The sequence below is a fragment of the Doryrhamphus excisus genome, linkage group LG2, assembly GCF_037039965.1.
Source record: "Doryrhamphus excisus strain RoL-2023G ecotype Guam linkage group LG2, RoL_Dexc_Guam_v1.1, whole genome shotgun sequence".
Lineage (NCBI taxonomy): Eukaryota > Metazoa > Chordata > Actinopteri > Syngnathiformes > Syngnathidae > Doryrhamphus > Doryrhamphus excisus.
The window spans coordinates 70,001-91,124 of record NC_136358.1 but is presented as its reverse complement, the minus strand read 5'-3'; the positions used below and the strand labels follow the sequence as shown (position 1 = coordinate 91,124).

General features: G+C 41.9%; 1 protein-coding gene across 3 annotated transcripts in view; it reads right to left on the bottom strand.

The window, feature by feature from the left end:
* sbf1 (SET binding factor 1) overlaps positions 1–19,864 on the bottom strand; it is a 37,242-nt gene extending 17,378 nt beyond the window's left edge. For 2 of the 3 annotated variants that reach the window (XM_058067283.2, XM_078794274.1), the window contains exons 1-10: positions 19,644–19,864; positions 10,295–10,386; positions 9,359–9,496; positions 9,136–9,264; positions 8,879–8,989; positions 4,993–5,022; positions 2,557–2,662; positions 2,248–2,380; positions 2,070–2,178; positions 1,705–1,818 (exon numbers count right to left, since the gene is read on the bottom strand). In XM_058067283.2, the coding sequence (XP_057923266.2) occupies positions 1,705–1,818; positions 2,070–2,178; positions 2,248–2,380; positions 2,557–2,662; positions 4,993–5,022; positions 8,879–8,989; positions 9,136–9,264; positions 9,359–9,496; positions 10,295–10,386; positions 19,644–19,698 (1,017 nt within the window). In that variant the 5' untranslated portion in view covers positions 19,699–19,864. The remainder of the gene's footprint in view (positions 1–1,704; positions 1,819–2,069; positions 2,179–2,247; positions 2,381–2,556; positions 2,663–4,992; positions 5,023–8,878; positions 8,990–9,135; positions 9,265–9,358; positions 9,497–10,294; positions 10,387–19,643) is intronic. The other variant, XM_058067284.2, reaches the window with a different exon arrangement.
* Between the last annotated feature and the right edge of the window lie 1,260 nt (positions 19,865–21,124).

Sequence of the window (21,124 nt, the reverse complement as noted above, 5' to 3'; positions counted from 1 at the left end):
AATGATGTCCGCATAAGGCCCAGACCGGCTGTTACATTCATGTTTGCTTATATGTCAGGTCATTTTATTTCAGAAAAAAAATCATTATATTAAATGGCTGAAACATAACAGATATAACCCCTCTTCAAGATCTAGAAAAAATGATGAAACAAAAAAACTATCAGCTCTGTCTATGCAGGGTGCCAATAAAATGTACTCTGTAAAGCCTATAATTATTACAATTATAGTCACTATAATGGATACATTGATTTTTCCAACAATTAAATTGACAATTAAATCGACATATAAGGGTTTGCACGTCTGCGTCATCAGTGTCTCTGTGCTACACATCTGGATGACAAGAGGGTTCACTCTGCATGTGTCTGAGCGCATTGGCTCTATACGAAATGAACACAGAAGAGAGTGAGCATCTCCTCAGCTATGATACCTATAGAGCAGGGGTCGGGAACCTTTTTGGCGAAGAGAGCCATGAAGGCCAGATATTTTAAAATGTGTATCTGTGAGAGCCATATACATTTTTTAAAACATTGAATACAATAAAATGTGTGCATTTTTATGTAAGACCAACAGTTTTAGATAATGGGCTCTAATTACGTAGACCAGGCACACTACCCCACGCCAATGGGGTGTGGCCAGCACACTTTCGTGAGCATCGCAGTGTCTAATAATAAATCAAATACTTGTTGCCATTAATACAACTTCTGGTGCTGCATAGTTTTGCACCGTACTCCGTAGACGTATTTCATTCTTTTGGCCATCTTCGTCAGAAGGCTTGGTTCTGCAGCTTTAGTTATTTGACTAAAGGAGGAAAGTTTACATTTACATGTTTTTTTGACATCTCAATGACCGAGGTAGACTACAGCATTACCCAGTAATAATCAAGTTTTGGTGTTTGACTTGGAAAATATCATCAGGAAAGATAGATATGGTTGGCCGTATTGCAGCAGAATATAGATGGACGAATTAAAATGCATAAGAAAGTTGTTGATTTTGAATATTATTTTTAACAGTCATTTCTGTGATGGTTTACTTTAAAATGTTAGCAAAAATAAATTTTTATTGTGGTAAGAAATGCTTGAGAGCCAGATACAGTCATCAAAAGAGCCCTACCTGGCTCCCGAGCCATAGGTTCCCTACCTCTGCTATAGAGTGTAGCGTTGCTGTGAGTATTTCCTGTTTCCCAGAGTGCTTTGCTGTACAGTTTTGGTACAAAAGGCTGGCAATCACATAGGAGTTGGTTGATATTCTGCATTATACATTGGTCGTGTATTGTCTGCTTTTATCCACCAACTCTGTGTGTGTGTGTGTGTTTGTGTAGTACTGTAGGTCTGCAGTGTAACATGACTAAAAACATCACAGACTAAAGGAGCTCATAACATTTTGTATTTTTGTAATTTTGGCATTTTCCAAACTTTAGATTTTTATGAGAGAACTACCTCAAGTGCAGTTAAAGCAGGTTTTCATAGTTTCACAGATATAATTCAATGGCTGTGGATGGAGTCTTCCTAGGCTGTGGAACACATACACAACAATGGAGAGGCGACAATGCGCAGGAATACGAACGACTGAGGGGTGCAACAGTTTTGTGATGCAATTGGTTGGTCGGTTGTCAACAACCACTGAAGTCAAATTCGGTCCGAGAGGAGTCAATTTAAATGGGTTCCACTGCATGACATGTTTGGCGGTCTAGACACCAGTTCTTACCATTGAAAGCGCAGTCTGAGTCTGCTGAAGGAGGGGCTCAGGTAGAAGGGAGATGTGGACACACTCTGGTATGGTAACGGTGCCACCGTCAAGGTCAGCAATGATGACATCCAACTAAAACACACACAGACAAATTGCGTGTACATTTACCCCACGACCCTCGTGAGGATAAGCGGTAGAAAATGAATGAATTAATGGAAAAAACAACAGCAAAAATGGGCAAAAAATGAGCAAAGACCAAAGTTTGTGTTCATATTTCACCTACATCACAAAGCTGAGGTGCAGTTTTTTTCTTGCACTACTTCTTTTTTGAGTGTGCGGCCCTCAGTGGAAGTAGGTTGGACATCCCTGTGATGACAACTCACCAGTTCTTGTGTCTCAGAGCGGAAAAAAGAATTGACACCGATGATGAAAGGGGTGGGAGTACTCAGAACCTCCAGGAGTTTACCAGGCAAGATGGGAACATATGTGAAGCTGGGGAGACACATATAGAGCACATTAGCAGTTGGTATGCTACTTTACATGACATATTCCAAAACTTGCCTGTATTTAAGGGGGAACATGATGGCCAACAGTCCACGGCAGGCATCTGTTAGTCGTTGGTAACTGCTCGACAGGAACAGGATCTTATGCTCCGTAAGGGCAGCACAGAACAGGTATAGCACATTGACGATGCCTGCAGGAGAATTGGACATGTCGGTATTGAGAAGAATACAAAAGGGACAACTTTGTTAGCATCATTTAGTATCAACAAAGACCATTGGATAACAATCACAATCATCTAAATCACAGCCACAAGATACAATCAGGAAATGCTGTGTCGGTGTAGTGTTATGTTAGGTTTGTCCGTACCAAGCTGTCGGAAGAGCTGGGCTGCGCTGCTGCCGCTGACGGGAAGGGAATCATTGATGGGAGTCTGGATAACCTGTCGGTCGCCAGCGCCTAATGTGATGGTCCGCTACAGGTAAAGCGAGACGAGAAGAAACAGGTTTCATTAAAACGGCATGCGGTGGCGGAGGAACGTGCGTTGCTTCTCAGAAACAGCAGCGTGGTTTAATCACAGTGTGCTCGGGGGGGGGGGGGGGAGCGTGAATCAGCACAATAGAGAATTCCAGAAGCTTTGCAGGTACGTGATAAATAAGACACAAGCCATTCCAGCTGATGCTCACGGTAAATCAACACCAGAGCCACCATATCAATGAATTTTGAAGGGGAGGGGGTCGGTATCCCTCTGACATGGAAAGTGTCATACAAGAGAGAGCCGTCTACTGTTGTCTAACAGGTGCACACTTGTGTTGGATGCGGTTTGATGTGCATGGATGATTCATTTTGCGGGCTTAGTGTGTCCAGAGGTCAAATTAATCATCGCAGTCGCTTCTCTTTATGTCGGTGACAAACTAATCAGGCCTCCGGCGGACTGTAAATCTGTTCTCCCACTGCATTCCATTTTCAGTTCCATTTAAATTAAGGTCCATCAAAACTGTGCAATGAAAATGTTTACACTGTACATGCTGTATATACGGTATGTTATTCATACATAATACATGAAAGAATCATTCATTAAAATAACAGAATGAAAATAATCAAGAAATGATTCAGTCAAGAATTTCAACAAACATCACCAGTAGGCAACTGATGACATTCATACATATGTGAAGCCTGATGGGCATTTTTTTATATTAAAGTTGGCTCTGTTTTCTTTGAATTTGACACTAATTCAGGAATGACTCAAAAAAGCCTAAATATTTCATACGACAATTCGGTCATGTTTTGCAATTCCAGGCCATTTTTCTTTACTGGAAGTGAAGGCAAAATGGCTCTTTTGATGCTCGAGGTTGCCGACCCCTGGCCTAGGTGGTCCTAAAAGTTACATACACTACTTTTTATGGCGCTAGTGTTATTCAATTTAAAAAAACATCTTGGCTGGAGAAATGAACAAAAACTGCAAGTAACACTGCGGTTGATATGCACACTTTCATTAAAGAGACGCCTGGGTTCTAAACTATAGCGGCAATTCCAGTGCATGGTGGAAGCGGGTTATTGTGTTACTTTTCAAACGGGAAAATTAATGAAGGGGTTTGATGTGTCCAAGCGGCACAATGATAAGTAAGCGATGTGATTTCTGAAAGGCAAATGTTGCAGCATGATCTCGTGCTTTCGGCAAAAACAGCCACTGGCGAGCTCTGAGCAACTCAATACTGTGACACAATAACTGATCGTCAGGTATGTTTAAGAAATACACTGCTTTTTCCACAAATGCATGGAAAATATGGCAATTGATGTTAGGTATGCAGCTCTAATGGGGAACCATTGCTACATGCTATCATTGCTGATGGATTCATCCATGTTGCAATATGCATTTGGACATCATTGTGCCAAGTTTTATTATTATTATTCCATTGGAAAAAACTTTCTCTTCATCTGGCATATGCATAGGATGACATTTTGACAGATGAAAATCATTTTGGGCTTGTACATAAAGGAATCTTGCAATCCTGCAAGACTTAGACAATTGTCATACCTGTTTTGTGAATTAGCCTAAAATGGCAATTTGTTTCTCGTGACAAAAATGAGGGTTAGGGTTCTATTTTTTTTTTTATTTATTTAGGGATTGGCTGGCGACCAGTCCAGGGTGTACCCCGCCTCTCGCCCGAAGACAGCTGGGATAGGCTCCAGCACCCCCGCGACCCTCGTAAGGAAAAAGTGGTAGAAAATGAATGAATGAATGAATTTATTTAGGCTTCTATTTTTGAGGGGAGCTGACGTCATTGCAGGACCCCATTGAATGCGTTGCTCAGACGCAATGCATTATGGGAATAATGTGTGATGAGTTCAGTGTTATTTGTAAGATGACACCGTGAGCCAAACTGTTATATTGTCTTAGTGTTTTAAGGGCTTAAGTCAAATCACATGGGGATCAAGAAAGATCCACTGTGGCCACTCCGTAATCATGAAAAAGCTGAAAGAAACAAACAAAAAAAATACTGACCTCCTGCAAATTCCAATGTGTTGACAAGCTGATTGGCTCCTGCTAAAGAATCACCTACCATTTCCTTACTGACTCGCCAGTGGCGGAGTATTTAATTAGTAGTAGTTCTGAAATAAAGGAAAAAGTAGCGGCTTATATATTTTCTTTTTTAATTTGAGCTACTTTTAAAAGGAACCCAACGGATCAGTTCTTGTTCACATTTTTTATGAAATCTGCGACATACTGTGTGTGGAGAAAAGGAAGAGAAGGGAGGATCAAGGATCAGTGTGACGAGGGAGAATAAAGTCAAGCATGCATACCAAACTGTCTCCTCTCTCCTCCTGGCCCGGCTACACAAGCATCCAGTTGAGAGACAGAGACACACACACACACACACAAATGTAACCGGCAGGATAACACACAGGTTATGACCAACCATGATGTGGACACAGTACAGCTCAAATTGGTGAGATGCAAAATAATATTACTGGAATAAAGAATACATCCATGCAAGATGCAAAAGAAAGTAAAGCAGCTATCTGGTAACAAATGAAGCATTTCATATAAATACAGTGCATCCAGAAAGTATTCACAGCGCTTCACTTTTTCCACATTTTGTCATGTTACAGCCTCATTCCAAATTGTATTAATTTAATCTCTTACCTCAAAATTCTACACAAAATACTCCATTATGACAATGTGAAAAAGTTTTTTTTTTTACTTTTTTTGAATATATTAAAAATAGAAAACTAAGAAATCACATTTACATAAGTATTCACAGCCTTTGCCATGAAGTTCAAAATTGAGCTCAGGTGCATCTTTTTTCCTCTGATCATCCTTGAGATCTTTCTACAGCTTAATTGGAGTCCACCTGCAGTAAATTCAGTTGATTGGACATGATTTGGAAATATAATAACTGTCTATATAAGGTCCCACAGTTGACTGTGCATGTCAGAGCACAAACACCAAGCATGAAGTCAAAAGAACTGTCTGTAGACCTGCGAGACAGGATTGTCTTGAGGCACAAATCTGGGAAAGGATACAGAAACATTTCTGCTGCTTTGAAGGTCCCAATGAGCACAGTGGCCTCCATTATTCGTAAATGGAAGACGTTTGGAACCACCAGGAGTCTTCCTAGAGCTGGCCGGCCTTCTAAACTGAGCCATCGGGGAAGAAGGGCCTTAGTCAGGGAGGTGACCAAGGCCCCGATGGTCACTCTGTCAGAGCTCCAGCGTTCCTCTGTGGAGAGAGGAGAGCCTTCCAGAAGGACAATCATCTCTGCAGCAATCCACCAATCAGGTCTGTATGGTAGAGTGGCCAGACGAAAGCCACTCCTTAGTAAAAGGAACATGGCAGCCCGTCTGGAATTTGCCAAGAAGCACCTGAATGACTCTCAGACCATGAGAAACAAAATTCTCTGGTCTGATGAGACAAAGATTGAACTCATTGGTGTGAATGCCAGGCGCCATGTTTGGAGGAAACCAGGCACTGCTCATCACCAGGCCAATACCATCCCTACAGTGAAGCATGGTGGTGGCAGCATCATGCTGTGGGGATGTTTTTCAGCAGCAGGAACTGGCAGACTAGTCAGGATAGAAGGAAAAATGAATGCAGCAATATATAGAAATATCCTGAATGAAAACCTGCTCCAGAGCGCTCTTGACCTCAGTAGACTGGTCATGTACCTTGACCATATAGACAGTAGACATTAGCACACAGCCAAGATCTCAAAAGATTGGCTTCAGAACCACTCCGTGAATGTCCTGGAGTGGCCCAGCCAGAGTCCAGATTCAAGTCTGGACTCTGGCTGGGCCACTCCATCCGATCGAACATCTCTGGAGAGATCTGAAAATGGCTGTGCACAGACGTCCCCCATCCAACCTGATGGAGCTTGAGACTTATTGCAAAGAAGAATGAGCAAAACTGCCTAAAGATAGGTGTGCTAAACTTGTGGGATAATATTCAAAAAGACTTGAGGCTGTAATTGCTGCCAAAGGTGGATCAACAAAGTATTAAGCAAAGGCTGTGAATACTTATGTAAATGTGATTTTTTTGTTTTCTATTTTTAATCAATTCAAAACATGTCAAAAAAACCTTTTTTCACATTGTCATAATGGAGTATTTTGTGTAGAATTTTGAGGTAAGAGATTAATTTAATACAGTTTGGAATGAGGCTGTAACATGACAAAATGTAGAAAAAGTGAAGCGCTGTGAATACTTTCCGGATGCACTGTAGCTCAATGTATTTTTGGAATGATGCAGAATGTAATTTGGACTATAATGAGTACTAAAAATCAAACTGGCAACCTTCAATAAATGCCATCCATACAAAATATGTTTTGTAAAAGACACTAAAATACACATGCTACATGCCACACAGCATGGCAATGCCCTCCAACAGACACAAGTTCATTTTCTTAGTTATGCCAAACATGTCTCGCCAAGATGAGATTTAGTCAGTGATCGTCGACTATCCTGGTAATGATTATAAATATATACAAAGAGTGGATCCTATTAAGACCGTATCGGATCTATACTAGTGTGATTAGATCAATATATTTTTTTTTTCCTTCACAAATAACTGGGGGGGGGGTTTGTTGTGTTGTTCATATTGTCACAAAGATTTGTTATTGTTTGGCCTGTACAGCCATATGTTTGTGTAGTGGTCCACGTGTTGGAACGGTGCATTCACAGTGCTGTCTGCATGTGTGTTAAGACCGATTAGATGCGAGTCTCCCATTCAGACGATGCCATACGAAGCCATCTGCCATCTGCCATATGGTCTCCTAGCAACTGCAGACATGGTTTGTACCTTTTTTATGTGTTAATACCCGTGGTAGTTCAGCAAAATCATGAGAAATGAAATGTAGGAAAAACAATAATAGGTTTGAAATGATGAACATGCTCCTGTATGAGCAAAAGAGACCCCAAAAAGCTACAGTGCCACAATTTAAAAATGAAGGGTGCATTCCTTTGAAGAAGAGAAAACATCTCCAGCCTGTTTGATTTTGAACAGAAACACGTAACAACAAGGGCTTTTTGATTGGTCGAGCTTAATAGATTGACAACATTACCTGGAGACAGGCCAGCAGCCAGTCACAGGCCGGGACCTGTGGAACCTTGTCTAAACTACAATCTGAGGACTCAATTATCTGTAACACAGAGGAACCGGTGTACAGTATGGGGCAGAAAGGTATTGCAACATTGGGAAACCACAATAGGTGGATCAGATACAAATATAAATTGTAGTTTGGACATACTGTAATATACAGTAGAGCCTCTCTTTTCATACGTGCCGGTGTTCGTACCATTTTTTTTTTATTAAAATTATTGCCACAAATACGCATAAACGGGTTCTTTTCAAGTTGGGACACTGTAGACAGATAGGCTATCCTTTAATCAACTTTATTATGTGTATGTGGGTGTGATTAATTTGTTCATTAAAAAACACACAGAATGATGAAAAAAAACTCTTATTTCTGAGTGTTTGAATGTGTGTTTTAATATATTTTGTACTTTCTTTTTTTGGTCAGACCTTTTGGAACAAATTAATGACAAAACAGAATTTTCATTGTATGTGCATTATACAAAAAGCCTCATTAATAATTTTAATTATTTTACAAAAAATATGAAAATTATTAATACAAAACTGTCTAAAAATTAATCAATTAAAAGGAACATTTTTTAAAATTATACTTGCATGATAAGTTTCTTTTTATATCTAGTTTTTTTATTTTCATGTATATAATATAATATATATACCATATCAGGATAGTTTGTAGGAAGTATCACAAGACTAGATGATGCACAAGACTGGGTCCACAAGAACCAGATGCGATTTTTACATACATTTTAAGAAAAATGTAGAAATATGAGGAAAGAAGGGGGCACAGGAGGACAAAACACTGTGACTGCAAATGAAACCATAGAAATGCATATGATAAGCGTCGAGTAAATGTTTGCAGGGTGGCTCCTTGCCAAGTGACAAGCATGCCAAAAATGGCTGCATGTGCAAGGAGCCTGCACCCCGCCCCTTTTCAAATTGCTACATTGCTCGGGACAGCCAGATCCAAAAGTACTGACACAGCAACTTTGATACAGCATAAGGAAAGGCATCATGGTTTATTTTCAGTGTCAGGCTTCACTCAAATCATGTCAAAACGTTCAACTTCTGTTGGGAAAACATAAGAGAAGTTGGGCTGGTACCTGAGAGCCTCCGGCGATCGGGATGACACATGTGAGGAGATTTCCAATGACAGTCTCTAAGGGGACAGTCATGCCATCGACATGGACGGTGTAGACCAGCGCCAGACAGTTCTGTTCAGACAATGGTCAGAGTTGAAGAGGTTGGCAAAAGAAATGTGCTCAAAGGCTGAAGAATATGATGACTTGTAGGAGCTAAAGGGGCCCAAGTGGTGTAACTGTGTCTTCTCTGGGAAGAAATCTTAAATCAAGCAACCTACCCTGAAAACCTCGGTGTAGTCCAACCGAGACACCAAGACAAGGCTCTTGGGGGCAAAAACCCGAGTTGGTTGAATAATCGTTGGCTCTTCATCCACCTCATCCACTTCACTGGCCTGCGCCTTCTGTAACTGTGCACAGAGTGAATGGACGCTCCATGAAAGTCAGCGAGTAGCCAGGGGATCATAATTAAATGGTAGGCCAACACATTCCTAACTGCCTCACCTGTGGGTTGTCCAGGCCCTCCCAGAACGTGAAGCAGGCACAGTAGTGACGCTCTGAGTTGATGTCCGTCAAAACTGCTACAAAGAAGGAGGCGGGCTGCCGCTCGGGAACCAGCTGCCAACCGCTAGGCTGGCAGAACTACCAAAGGACAGAGAAGCATAAAGTGAAAATGTGACAAGAGATTTCCCAAAAAAACAATAAAGAGTTGATACTTGATTATTTTGGAGCTTACACTGAACAGGAAGCAGGTTTTAATATTGTGAAACTTCAGCAGTTATGTTGCACTTGTCATTTCAGAAGATTTACATGTCGACAAAAACGGCCGACCATGCATGTTGACTTTAATCAGGCACTTATAGTAATAATAAGAACTCTTGTAAACATTAAAGGGGTTCCACTGTATGGTATGCTAATATTTGAAAATATAAACTGTTATTGTGGCAATCAATGCCATCATAGACAGTGTGGACTTCGGTAAGCAAACAGTGAACATTTGCCTTGTTTGATGTTTTTCTCTGAGTATGACATTGAGCAGCCTGTGCAAGCATGTTTGCCTATGGCTGGTTGCTTTTGTCCAACATCAATATGCATCAAGTTGTTTGACATTTGAGCAAAGCAATAGAAAGGCTTTAAAGGGGTTCATATTTGTCCTTTATCTGACCAAGCACAGCGATGAGGGACAATTTAACAGCCTTTTTTGCACCGTACAATGAGCCGGCTGTGACTATTGCTTCACTCGCCAGTGATAAACCCTACAGACTATGTTAATATTAACACCGAACCTCCAAATTTGTAGTGCTATTGCTGCTTATAATGCTGGTATTAGGATCATATATGCAATACAGGATATATGTCACAAAAAGTGACATATAGAGTTGAACACCCGGTTCGAGCCGCTGTTCTATAGGAACACTCACTGATCCAATGTTGACTTACCAGCTCCACCCCTTGTGGGAACGGGCTGTCCTCCCAGTCTTTCTCAGGAAACCGCTGGAGAATGCGACCTTGACCCTCACCTTCACCTTCCACTAGAGGGGCAAGAGAGACAGATGCAGAGGTCAGTCCTTGTTTCCAATAATAGCATACGTTTTCAATGACGACATATTACTGTATTGCTGGTGAAACAACACAAGATTACTAAAATATGGGTGGGTTTCACGAGCAACCGGCTTATGTTGACAACCATGTCATGTCAACCAAAGTGGTCATCCATGTTTGTTGACAGTGAATTAGGCAGGCACTTTGTTAGTCATTTGAAGAACGTGGTGGACCAGGACCACGTCAACGGGTTGTCGACATAAATGGGACTGACTTAAACAGGTTCCACTGTATATGCAAAATTTGCATATATATTTTCATGTGGTTCCTGATAAATGAGAACATATCAACTGCTAGTATGGACCTTGCTCGTGAAAGAAGCACAATGTAGCAAAATGGGATGACTTATGTAACCACTACAGGCCTCATCTTTCAGCTTAGTTCAGTCAGAGACCCAACATGCCGTCACGGGTAAAGAGAACCAAACGGCATTCTCCTGACAATGGGCTCAGTAAAACAGATGAACAAATAATACACAAACAAGGCCAGCCACTTAAACACACAATGTATGCATGAAAAGCCCCAACACACATTTACATGTTTGAGCCTAAACCCAGACTCCTTGGCCAGGATGCTTAATAGTTAGGGGTTGATCCAAATTAGTCAGCCCTTCAACACAGCAGAATTCTCCTGTCCATTGGAAAATATTTGACTAGCAGTTGGATCGAAGAAATAGCAGAGCGCACCTGTCATAAAGAGGATCTCAGGCTAGTGTTTTTTTTTTCCTGTAGGTCCTTGAAAACAGCAACATCCTCCTTTCAGAACTTGCGTTTTTGAAATATGTTCCTAAAGTGCTACTTTCATATCGAGAAACTTGGACAAGGATTTTTGCAAATGTTCTTTTAAAAAAAGACAGGGTCATTCTGCCCTATATTGACGTTTTTGGAGTAGTTTCTTAAAAAAATCAGCAGTGAGGATCTAGGACGAGTCACCCATAAATAATGGCACAATTTTGTTTGATTTGGAAAATTTGGCTGATGTCAGCTGAATTTGTTCCCGCTGTCAAACTAATGAAGAAGATCATTATCATTGCCAACAACTTTTGTGATACAATCGACCACACGACCAGTTGAGTCGCTACTTTGATCAACATCAAATGTTATCTTGGCCCAAGACGGGGACCCCTGGTTATAAATCTATATTTGGACCACTTTATGTAAGAGGGGCTTCATTGTTTTAGAGCCCACCCGTAATAATTAATGAAAGGGGCTAAATTCAAACAGTAAAAGGGACCCTAGTGTTGTCCATTAATGAGGCAGAAGAAGAGACAGCTTGCCATCTCGCACGCAGCCAACACGCTGTCATCGACGATGGCCTGACAGTCAGCGTTTGTGTAAGAATTTCATACAACAGTTGTCTTTCACAGTGCGCTATGCTTGCTATATGTGTTTAATTAGGCCTGTCACCATAATTGATAAATCGATGAAATAATTAAAGTCAAAAATTATCCCGGGCTCGAAAAATTGACAATAACATGAATGAAGGCACAGAAACAATTGTTTCTAAGGCGGATGCCGCAGCCCCAGTGTGGGAATAATTCAGTTTTAAAGAGAATGAACAAGGTGAGCACATGAAGACTGACGACCCGATAAGTCGCATTTTTTTGTGATGAGGAAGAAGGCGAATACGACCTATGAACACCTTTTCAGTTGGTGCAGCAGAACCTTCGTCCTTACTGAGGTGTTTGGTCGGCAAAGTAAATCTAAACAAAATAGCACAAAATGCTGTGCGGCCACAGACAGTGTCGCTTGCTACCTTGCAAAAGTAATGCAACCAAGTTTCAATACATTTCGGGAAATGTTCAAAATGTTTGGCAGACAATACGAATTGCCTGGGAGAACGTACATGTACATGTCATGAACAGCAATTCCTGAACTATATAACCCAGGGGAAGACACGTTGAACAATATCGAATCATTGCCATTTATTCCACCACCACCACATATACAGTATGTGGTCCAGCTCAAATATGAACCACTCCATTAGTTTAACAATATACTACATAACATGTAGAATATTGTATGTGTGGTTGTTATTTTCATTCATGTTTTTTTGTTGTTTATTATGTTGTTTGTTTAATTTAATTTAAAGCTATTGACATCGCATTACATTAAAACCCTGTAATTCAGTTTCTCATATGACTCATTGGGAAAATTGATTACCCACCACTGGTCTAGACAGTGCAACACACGATCATAGAATGAACTGAAAACTGCGTTTGTGCTCTCTTGTCAGTGTTTTCACAGTACCGCAACACACGGGTTGAAACAATGGTTGAAAACCATTTAGAAATCAAATGTATCCCAGCAAATGACAGCATCGCCTCCGTTAACAACACTGTCGCCCAGGAGACAATGTATGATGGGCTTTTTTGTGTTCAAAAGCACTTCAGCAAACTCACATCCTTCCTGCACAATGAGCACTCCCACCTCCCGGATCCACCAGAACAAAAAAGAAAGGTCCTCCAAGAGAGGAAATATGCTGAGAGATGGCATCTGTGGAATTACTATGGTTGTATTGGTGGTTTCAAACCCAAAGTTGCTTTCTCTGGTCGGAATCAGCTGCTGTGCTGCTAAACTTTGTTATAAAGGGTTCTTTCTTTACACAAGTAAACCAAAATGCGTCACAGCAAACCACATTAGGCTGCTCTCGCCTCTTGATTGTTAGCGGTAAGCACAAGGATGGAAACGTGATGGTTTGGTCTTTGGAATAGTGAATCTAACCACAAAAAAGTGTCCTGTTAGTCATATTAAAAGTACAAATGTGATGGGGGCATCATGTTGCTTTGACAGTTTAGTCTGGGAGTTGCTCTATCTGTTGCTGCTGCCTATTCACGTTTAGGCAAATATTTTATATCATTTAAATAACAGTACAGAACAAGTTAGATTATGAATCAAAACTTCAACCATCATTTGTGGGAACAGTTGCAAAACGGAAACTGTGTCACTGTTCAAGACCTCTAAAGTGCAACAAAACCTTGACTCAGAACATAGTTCTGCCTGGACCATGACTACCCAATGCATCACTGGATTGGGCTAATTCAAATGAATGGAACGGCTGTACTCTTTATTCAAGAGTAGATGAAAGCCCAACAAGCCCCGTCTTCATATCAACACTGCTCTAGACGCGTCAGATTCACCCCTTGGGGACTGGAACGATTGCTCCCTTGAGCGCCAAAAGACTTAAGCAGAAGAGTACTGACTCAGCCTTTGTCCAAAGAGGAGCCTGAGAAATTCTTCACATTCCAGGAAAACCATAAAAACCAGAGGGGAGGAGGGAGGGGGGCATCCCCAACAACCCCCCTCGAACATAATCACACCCTACACATTGTTTCGAGTATTTTGAAGGCTCTTCTCATTCTTGGCAACTTCAGCACACCAGGCATCTCCAGTAATAATAAGCCATAAACATAAGCCAATAAACATTTGTGGCAATTTCAAAGAATATGAGTCGACGTATTGTTAACCTAATTATTTTACGTAGGAGATGAAGAAGAAATGGGCTTGTGGCTAACCACTGCTGTCAACATAATATGTGAGACACAAAAAGGTCAGTTTATGTTCGACAATTGTGTCATTTGTGTCAGGCAACAGAGGTGGTCTACATGTGTTAAGGAGGTATGCATCTACATAAACTGCCCCCGGAAGCAAACACACACACACACACCCCTCCTCTGCGTAGGAATGAGGGCAAGCGTGAGGGCCCGGGGCCATCGTCTGCTTCATGAAAAGCACAGCAGACAAACAAATGTAACACTGACATACTGAGCGTCACCTGCAATGCTGCAAATAGACTCGAATTTGAGACCCTATAAAATCAGTTCAGTTATAAATTTATTTATTTATTATGCTGTTCTTATTTTGAAGACCGGAAACGAGTTCTGTGTGTTGAAACTGTCTGTTGATGGTTAAGACGAGCTGGGTGCAATAACAAGCGTTCCTCTGTTCCTTATTCCATTCAGACTTTGCACAAAGTCAGCGGGTATCGTAAAACGCTCAAACAGCCGCACCAGCATGCTCTGCTAAACTAAGCTAACCCACCTAGCTTCCATTCACGCTCCGTAAGGGGGGGTTCTTCCCGCCAACTCACACTAGTGTTTCAGGTCGCCGTTTTGATGTGTTTAGCTCAGGAAGGGGCGGGTTACTGTTTGTTGTGAGATTGCGCCACAATTAAGCGGTCCTCCGGGAAAATACGTCCCCACACAACACTTCCTTCGCCACGAGATCGAGATTCCGCTTTTAACAGTAGATTCTGTTTTTATTGGCCAATTCCACGATTCCGTTAACGTGGAAATCATTTTTTTCTATTTAGCTTGAATATTGTCTGATACCAATTTTGCTCCGATAAAACACAAATCATACTTTTATCATTTATTGTGGAATGTTGGAACGGCACAATTCATACATACTACTTATGACTTACTTTGGAATGTGAAATGTTAGAAAAGGCTCGATCAAGTGACCACTCCTTCTCCTTATTACTTTGTTAGCATGCTAGCACATGCTGTTGTGATTACGTGGGCTCTATCCGGTCGTGGTTGGATAGACGTGCTGGTGCGGAGTCTGGAATCGACTGCTTACATTTTGTACTTGAAATATGCTAAAACCAATCCAATGCACTGTGGGTCAATATATGCAAGCTATCTGAACAAAACATCAACATCTTAGCATTGCGTCCAAGGGGTGTCAACTTAAATGAGTCCCACTGTACAGCAACATGCATAAACACATAAGTGGTAGGGTGCTGCATAAGGCCGCGTAATATGACCACCATGCGAATATGGATGCATTGTTATCAGTTTCAAGACCTTGCTGGTCAGTATTCAACGTGCGCTCGTCGCAACCCACAGCCCAAAGTAGGGTTAACGTTACCACAGCAACTGACCAAACACAAAGCCATTGGAGTAGCTGACGGGTGAGCAGCCAGCACACACAAGCGTGAAGTGTACCACAGTCCCCCTGTCCCCCTATGAAAGGCAGATTGTGGGGGTTATTTCAGGAGGGCCTGAAAGGCTGCAGCCCTGCTCTGGAGGCTATAGAGGAAGTGGCTGCCCACAGGCAGGCACTGTTGGCAGCATCACACTCACACACACACACACACAAGCCTTTCAATTCTTATTTGCTTCATCTAACTAAATTCATAAGACAATTCTAAAGCATCATGTAGATCTTCATTTGTTATTCATGCCTGATGAAACCAAGCGGGAGTGTGGCCTAAATGAGTCACTGCTTTGCAAAGTTCATGGATAGCTATCCATAATACAACAGCCAAAATCCACATTTTACTGCTTCACTACATCACGGGAAGCACAAAAAGCTGTCCTGAACACTGTCCACTGCTACAGCTTTACTGGCATTTTTCAGAGTGGCACAATCCAAAGAATATATTGCATCACTCAGACGATATGACTTTGGCATGATCTGTCACATGAATGAACAAAAACAAACAACAAACTGCATTTTCTAGACAGACGACAATCACATTTTCTGCCCATATGTCTCAGTTACATTGAAGGAATCAATCTAAAGGCTATAGGTCAGTGTGCATGTGTCCTTAAAACATTTACCAGAGATAAAGAGACTGCACAATAGTTTGGGGTGACCCGATTCTGATATTGCAGCCTTGAATATCAGCCAAAATCAATCTAATATCAGCACAAATCATACATTTTTGACTTGTTTAGTAACATGGAATGTTAGAAAAGGCTTGATCAAGTGACATTACTCAAACAGAGAATAATAGCAATAGTAAACGAAGAAAACCTGACCCGTTTATTTCTGGATGCATCTGGGGTATAATTATATTAACAATAGGTATAATGTAACGAGGCTCGACATGCTCAATGGAGCTTTTAAACACAAAACGACTAAGCAGGGGCTGGCTCTTTTCTCTTCTCATGACTTTTTACCGTAGCGTGAAAGTTTCTCGCGCTTTTAAACATCAGCGGACGTTTCAGTCTTGCACTCCTGCTACGTCTTTTTCCACTACATTGGCAATAAAGCTGGCCACACGATGGAGAAGTGGCTTGCATATTGGCCACGTAGTCAGGAGATCGTGAAGACCTGGGTTCTGTATGGAGTTTGCATGTTTTCCCCGTACTTGCGTGGGTTTTCTCCGGTTACTCCCACATTCCAAAAACATGTTAGGTTGATTGGCGACTCCAAAAATTGGAATGTGAGTGTGAATGGCTGTTTGTCGACCAGTCCAGAGTGTACCCGACTCTCGCCCAAAGACAGCTGGGATAGGCTACAGCATACCCGTGACCCTCGTGAGGATAAGCGGTCATAAAAATGAAAAAAATGTATAAAAATGGTACCCAATGTCCTTTCATTTTCAAGGTGGAAAAAGTTTGGACACCTCTGATCATCTAGCTAACTAATATGGTTTTATTGGCATATTTCAAATGCATGTCCTTTTCCTGGCTTTCAGACACACAGAGGGTCAATCTGTATTCTCCCTTTAAACAAAAAAGTCTCCAAGGCTCTCTCCCCATTTCCTGTTTGGGTCTTGGATTGTGAGAGTGATTGGCTGCTGGGTCCTCAGCACAGTGGAGGAACCGCTGTCAAAACACAGTGACAAGCCACGGTTGTTCTCTGGGGACCCTTGCTATGAGAACCACACCCCTGCAACGATGGACACCACCCAACTCACAGGCACCATTTTGGCTCCAAATAAGCTGTACTGATGGCAATAGCAGCATGAGTAAAGTGACACCTTAGAAACATGGTAAAGCGCCATTCATTCGTTTGTCATCAGACACAGGTTTTCTTGCGTGAGGTGACACACTCAGTCACATGAGCGGCGATGATGTAAGCCTTGATTACCCGTCACTGCCCCGGCCTGCAGAACATTCCTCTGACTTGAGTGACAACTTGCACCCACATTCACACACACAAACATGCACACACACAGGCAGGATGCATGAAATATTTAGACACAGAAGGAACCGCTGCTGTGCTGCAGAATTCCTGGTATTCTTAGGATTGAGAACTTGAGTTATTCTGAGTTTGGAGCTATTTACATACAGCTGAGAAATACTGTGCAAGAATAATGCATCAAGTAAACCTAGATTTTAAATACGGTATTTCTTCAGCCACCGAGGTGTACAACCCTTAGTGTACAAATGCGTATTGACATTTTTTCCATACAATAATTTAATTGTATCTATAATACGTGTAATAGTAGGGGTGAATCAATTACAATTTTCTAACCGATCATCGACCTCTAAAGAGCAGCGATCTACTGATTCTGATTTTGGCCGATACCAATTTCATACACCGTCAATGTCCCAATCGAATTTTGCTAAAAGACATCAACAATCCCTGTGAAAAACAACAAAAACGTGTCATTTTAACTGCACGTGAGATAGTTATCTCAAAGAGAAATGAAAAGATTAGAGGACAAACTACTAAATCATATCTGTCTTTTATTTTTCACATTTTAAAAACAAAACTTGTACAACGGCTTACACTGCAGACCTGATTTGAGCCTCTTACCAAAAATAAAGTGCATAGCGACCAAAAATGGCTGGTCGCCCAATGTCATGAACTCCATCATTTTCCCGGAAGTAGCTTTGCTTCTTTCTTCTTGCTCATAAGCACTAACAGCGGCCCACTGCCTGGCTCTTTGCTTCGGCTAGCTTTAGCTCAATTGACAGCTGTCAGTCTGGCAGAGCAAAAGTGGACTGACTCAGACCTTTGCAGACTTTTACAAGGGTCCGTTTTAACATTCCTCACTTACGACTTAGTTACTCAATTATGCAGAGTGCCATGAATGTATAAGGGGTAAGGCATTTATTATTTTTACAGTTTTTGCAGCGCTTTATTTGCAAATTTCCCCACTGAGGGACGAATAAAGGCATATCGTAATTTTAATCTTTAGCTCTGCAATGCTACAAGGGCACTTCAGCTTTACAGATGCCATGTCAACAGCGTGCAGTGGTCCACACATGGTGATACCTGCACCAATAAACACAGTAAGCTATTATAACATAACATGGGGTCAACTGATATCAATCAATTGGATGCTGACAATAACGGAACCACAGAGGTATCTTGTAGTAGCTTGACTGAAACGTTCAGCACAAAGTTGCTGCCAACAGCATTACAAACACAATAATCTTCATCACGTTACTGTTAACAAGGCACGCTTGTAGTGATTCATTAAAATCCTTAAGCATCCGACATGTCTGGCTTCCAGATGATTTTAAAAGGCCTGCTCACCGTTCGGCATTGCATTCGGGCCCAATTCTACAGGAAGGGGAGTTTCTGCAGCGTTTGCAGTGTCCACGTAACGACATCCTGTATTAACCCCTTTCACGGCTAAAATGCAACATTCTGAAAGTGCATCCATGCATGCAGAAACCCATGTTTGATCTGATAACAGACAGCTTTTTAGCAATTTGCCTACCCTGAATAAATCATAGGCGGGCCCACTCTAAATGAAAGACTACCACGTTGCAAGCTGCACGAGCTGCACAGTAGGATAGGCGGGCTGAATATTTCATGATTAAACGAGCCATTATACTGCACAGATCTAGGCCAAGGCTCAGGGTCCAGGGAGGGAGGGGGGGCTCAGATAACGGTCCCAACAACACAAGGGTTCGGTCGGGGGGGGGGGGGCGGGGGGGTCAAATCCATCTGGGTTAATCCACACAAAAACACACAACAACCAGCAACCGTTTCAACTGTGCACACAACTGAGAGCACCCCCTCCAAAAAGGTGTTTAGATGTGTGCATGCCACCTAAACCCTGACAATTCCACAAAACGCAAAATGCAAGTCCGAGAGTAATGCAAAAATACGACTAAGACAGGATAAAGACAAAACAGGAGTATAAATTCGTCCAAAACAGCCAGTCCCCTGCAGAATTAGCCGGCTAACATTAGCTCTTACTTAGCTTAAGTTTAGTGTCAACACGGTGAGTTAGAGCTAGCCGGTTGCTAAACTGGTGGCATTTTGCATTAGACCCATTAAAGATGCAAACCAGCAAGGTTGCCGTCTAAGTACACTAATCCCAAGCAGCCAGCGGGAGTCCTCGGTGTAGACTTGACGCCGACAGCCTGCTACCAGTCATTCGAATCGGTCAGCTGTGATTGGCTTCCCGGCCCCATCCCCGCCTACTGTTTACCCGAAGCTAACAACAGGCCGCCGAGGCTAGCAGCACGAAGGCTAACTCCAGCACCCACCTCGCTTGTCGAGGTCGTAACCGACCACAACAAAGTAGTCAGCGAGCCGGGCCATTTTGGGACTTCACGGCAACGGGCCTCTCTGGCGTAATCCTCTGCTCTCGGCGCCGTCAATAGTCCATTTACGTCCTGCCGGCGATGGATACATGACGGGCGGCAGTAGCATCTTTCCAGCTGTATGCCGCCGCCATACTGTCAGCCTGCCTGACAGCGGAGAGCAGCGAGTCTGCGCAGTTGAGACTTCCAGGGAGGGGCCGCATGCACATCGATGGTCCTGGGACTACTATAATACAGTACATACTGGACTTGTATTCATTCATTCTGCATATTTTTATATCATTTCTGAAAAATAACATGAAAACAGTTTGCATCAGAACATTGCCAGGGATGATTAGTGCCGCACTTTTTGCTATGTCTCGATTTGGATATCCAACATTACAAAAATAATCTCAAATGGAAAACATGTCACATGTCAATCGCTTACCCATCTCAGGGCTAAATAATACTATTAAGAAGAAGAAAGTACTTGAAATGTATGAAAGTATTTAATGGAACTGATTAGTAATCTACCACTACTGTATACTGTATTCTGTATACTGTATACTGTATAGGATACTCCCAATTGTAAAAGATAAACAGAACCTCAGTTAGGTGAGATGAGGTAGTAGATGGTACTTTGACACGATGACATAGTGTCGCCTGAGATAGGCGGATAAAGTGTGAATGGACTGAGAGGAAGGCCTGATGACCTGCATCCGCATGACGTGTCCTTGGCTGCATGCACACTTCCTGCATCGTAACCCTTCACCTCCAGTCCTTATCACTTTCTAGTTAAAACCAGCCTGACATGTTGTGGGTTTTTTTGGTTTGTTTTCCTGACAGTAGGGGTGGGTGATATGTATTGATATTGATCCAATACCAAGTAAGCCAGTCAGCAGTAAGCCAGTTGTCAATACTGATACCGACACTTTTTACTTGACAATTTTGAAGATCATTTTAAATGTTTTTAATTTGTTATAATCATTCAAATCCAGTGAACACAACCACAACAACAAAAACAAACACACAGACATTTGTCTTGATTTGAGGCTTGATTTGGATTTGCACGTCTTTACTTTAGACCAGGGGTCGGGAACCTTTTTGGCGAAGAGAGCCATGAAGGCCAGATATTTTAAAATGTGTATCTGTGAGAGCCATATAAATTTTTTTAAACATTGAATGCAATAAAATGTGTGCATTTTTATGTAAGACCAACAGTTTTAGATAATGGGCTCTAATTACGTAGACCAGGCACACTACCCCACGCCAATGGGGTGTGGCCAGCACACTTTCGTGAGCAGCGCAGTGTCTAATAATAAATCAAATACTTGTTGCCATTAATACAACTTCTGCTGCTGCATAGTTTGGCACCGTACTCCGTAGACGTATTTCATTCTTTTGGCCATCTTCGTCAGAAGGCTTGGTTCTGCAGCTTTAGCTAT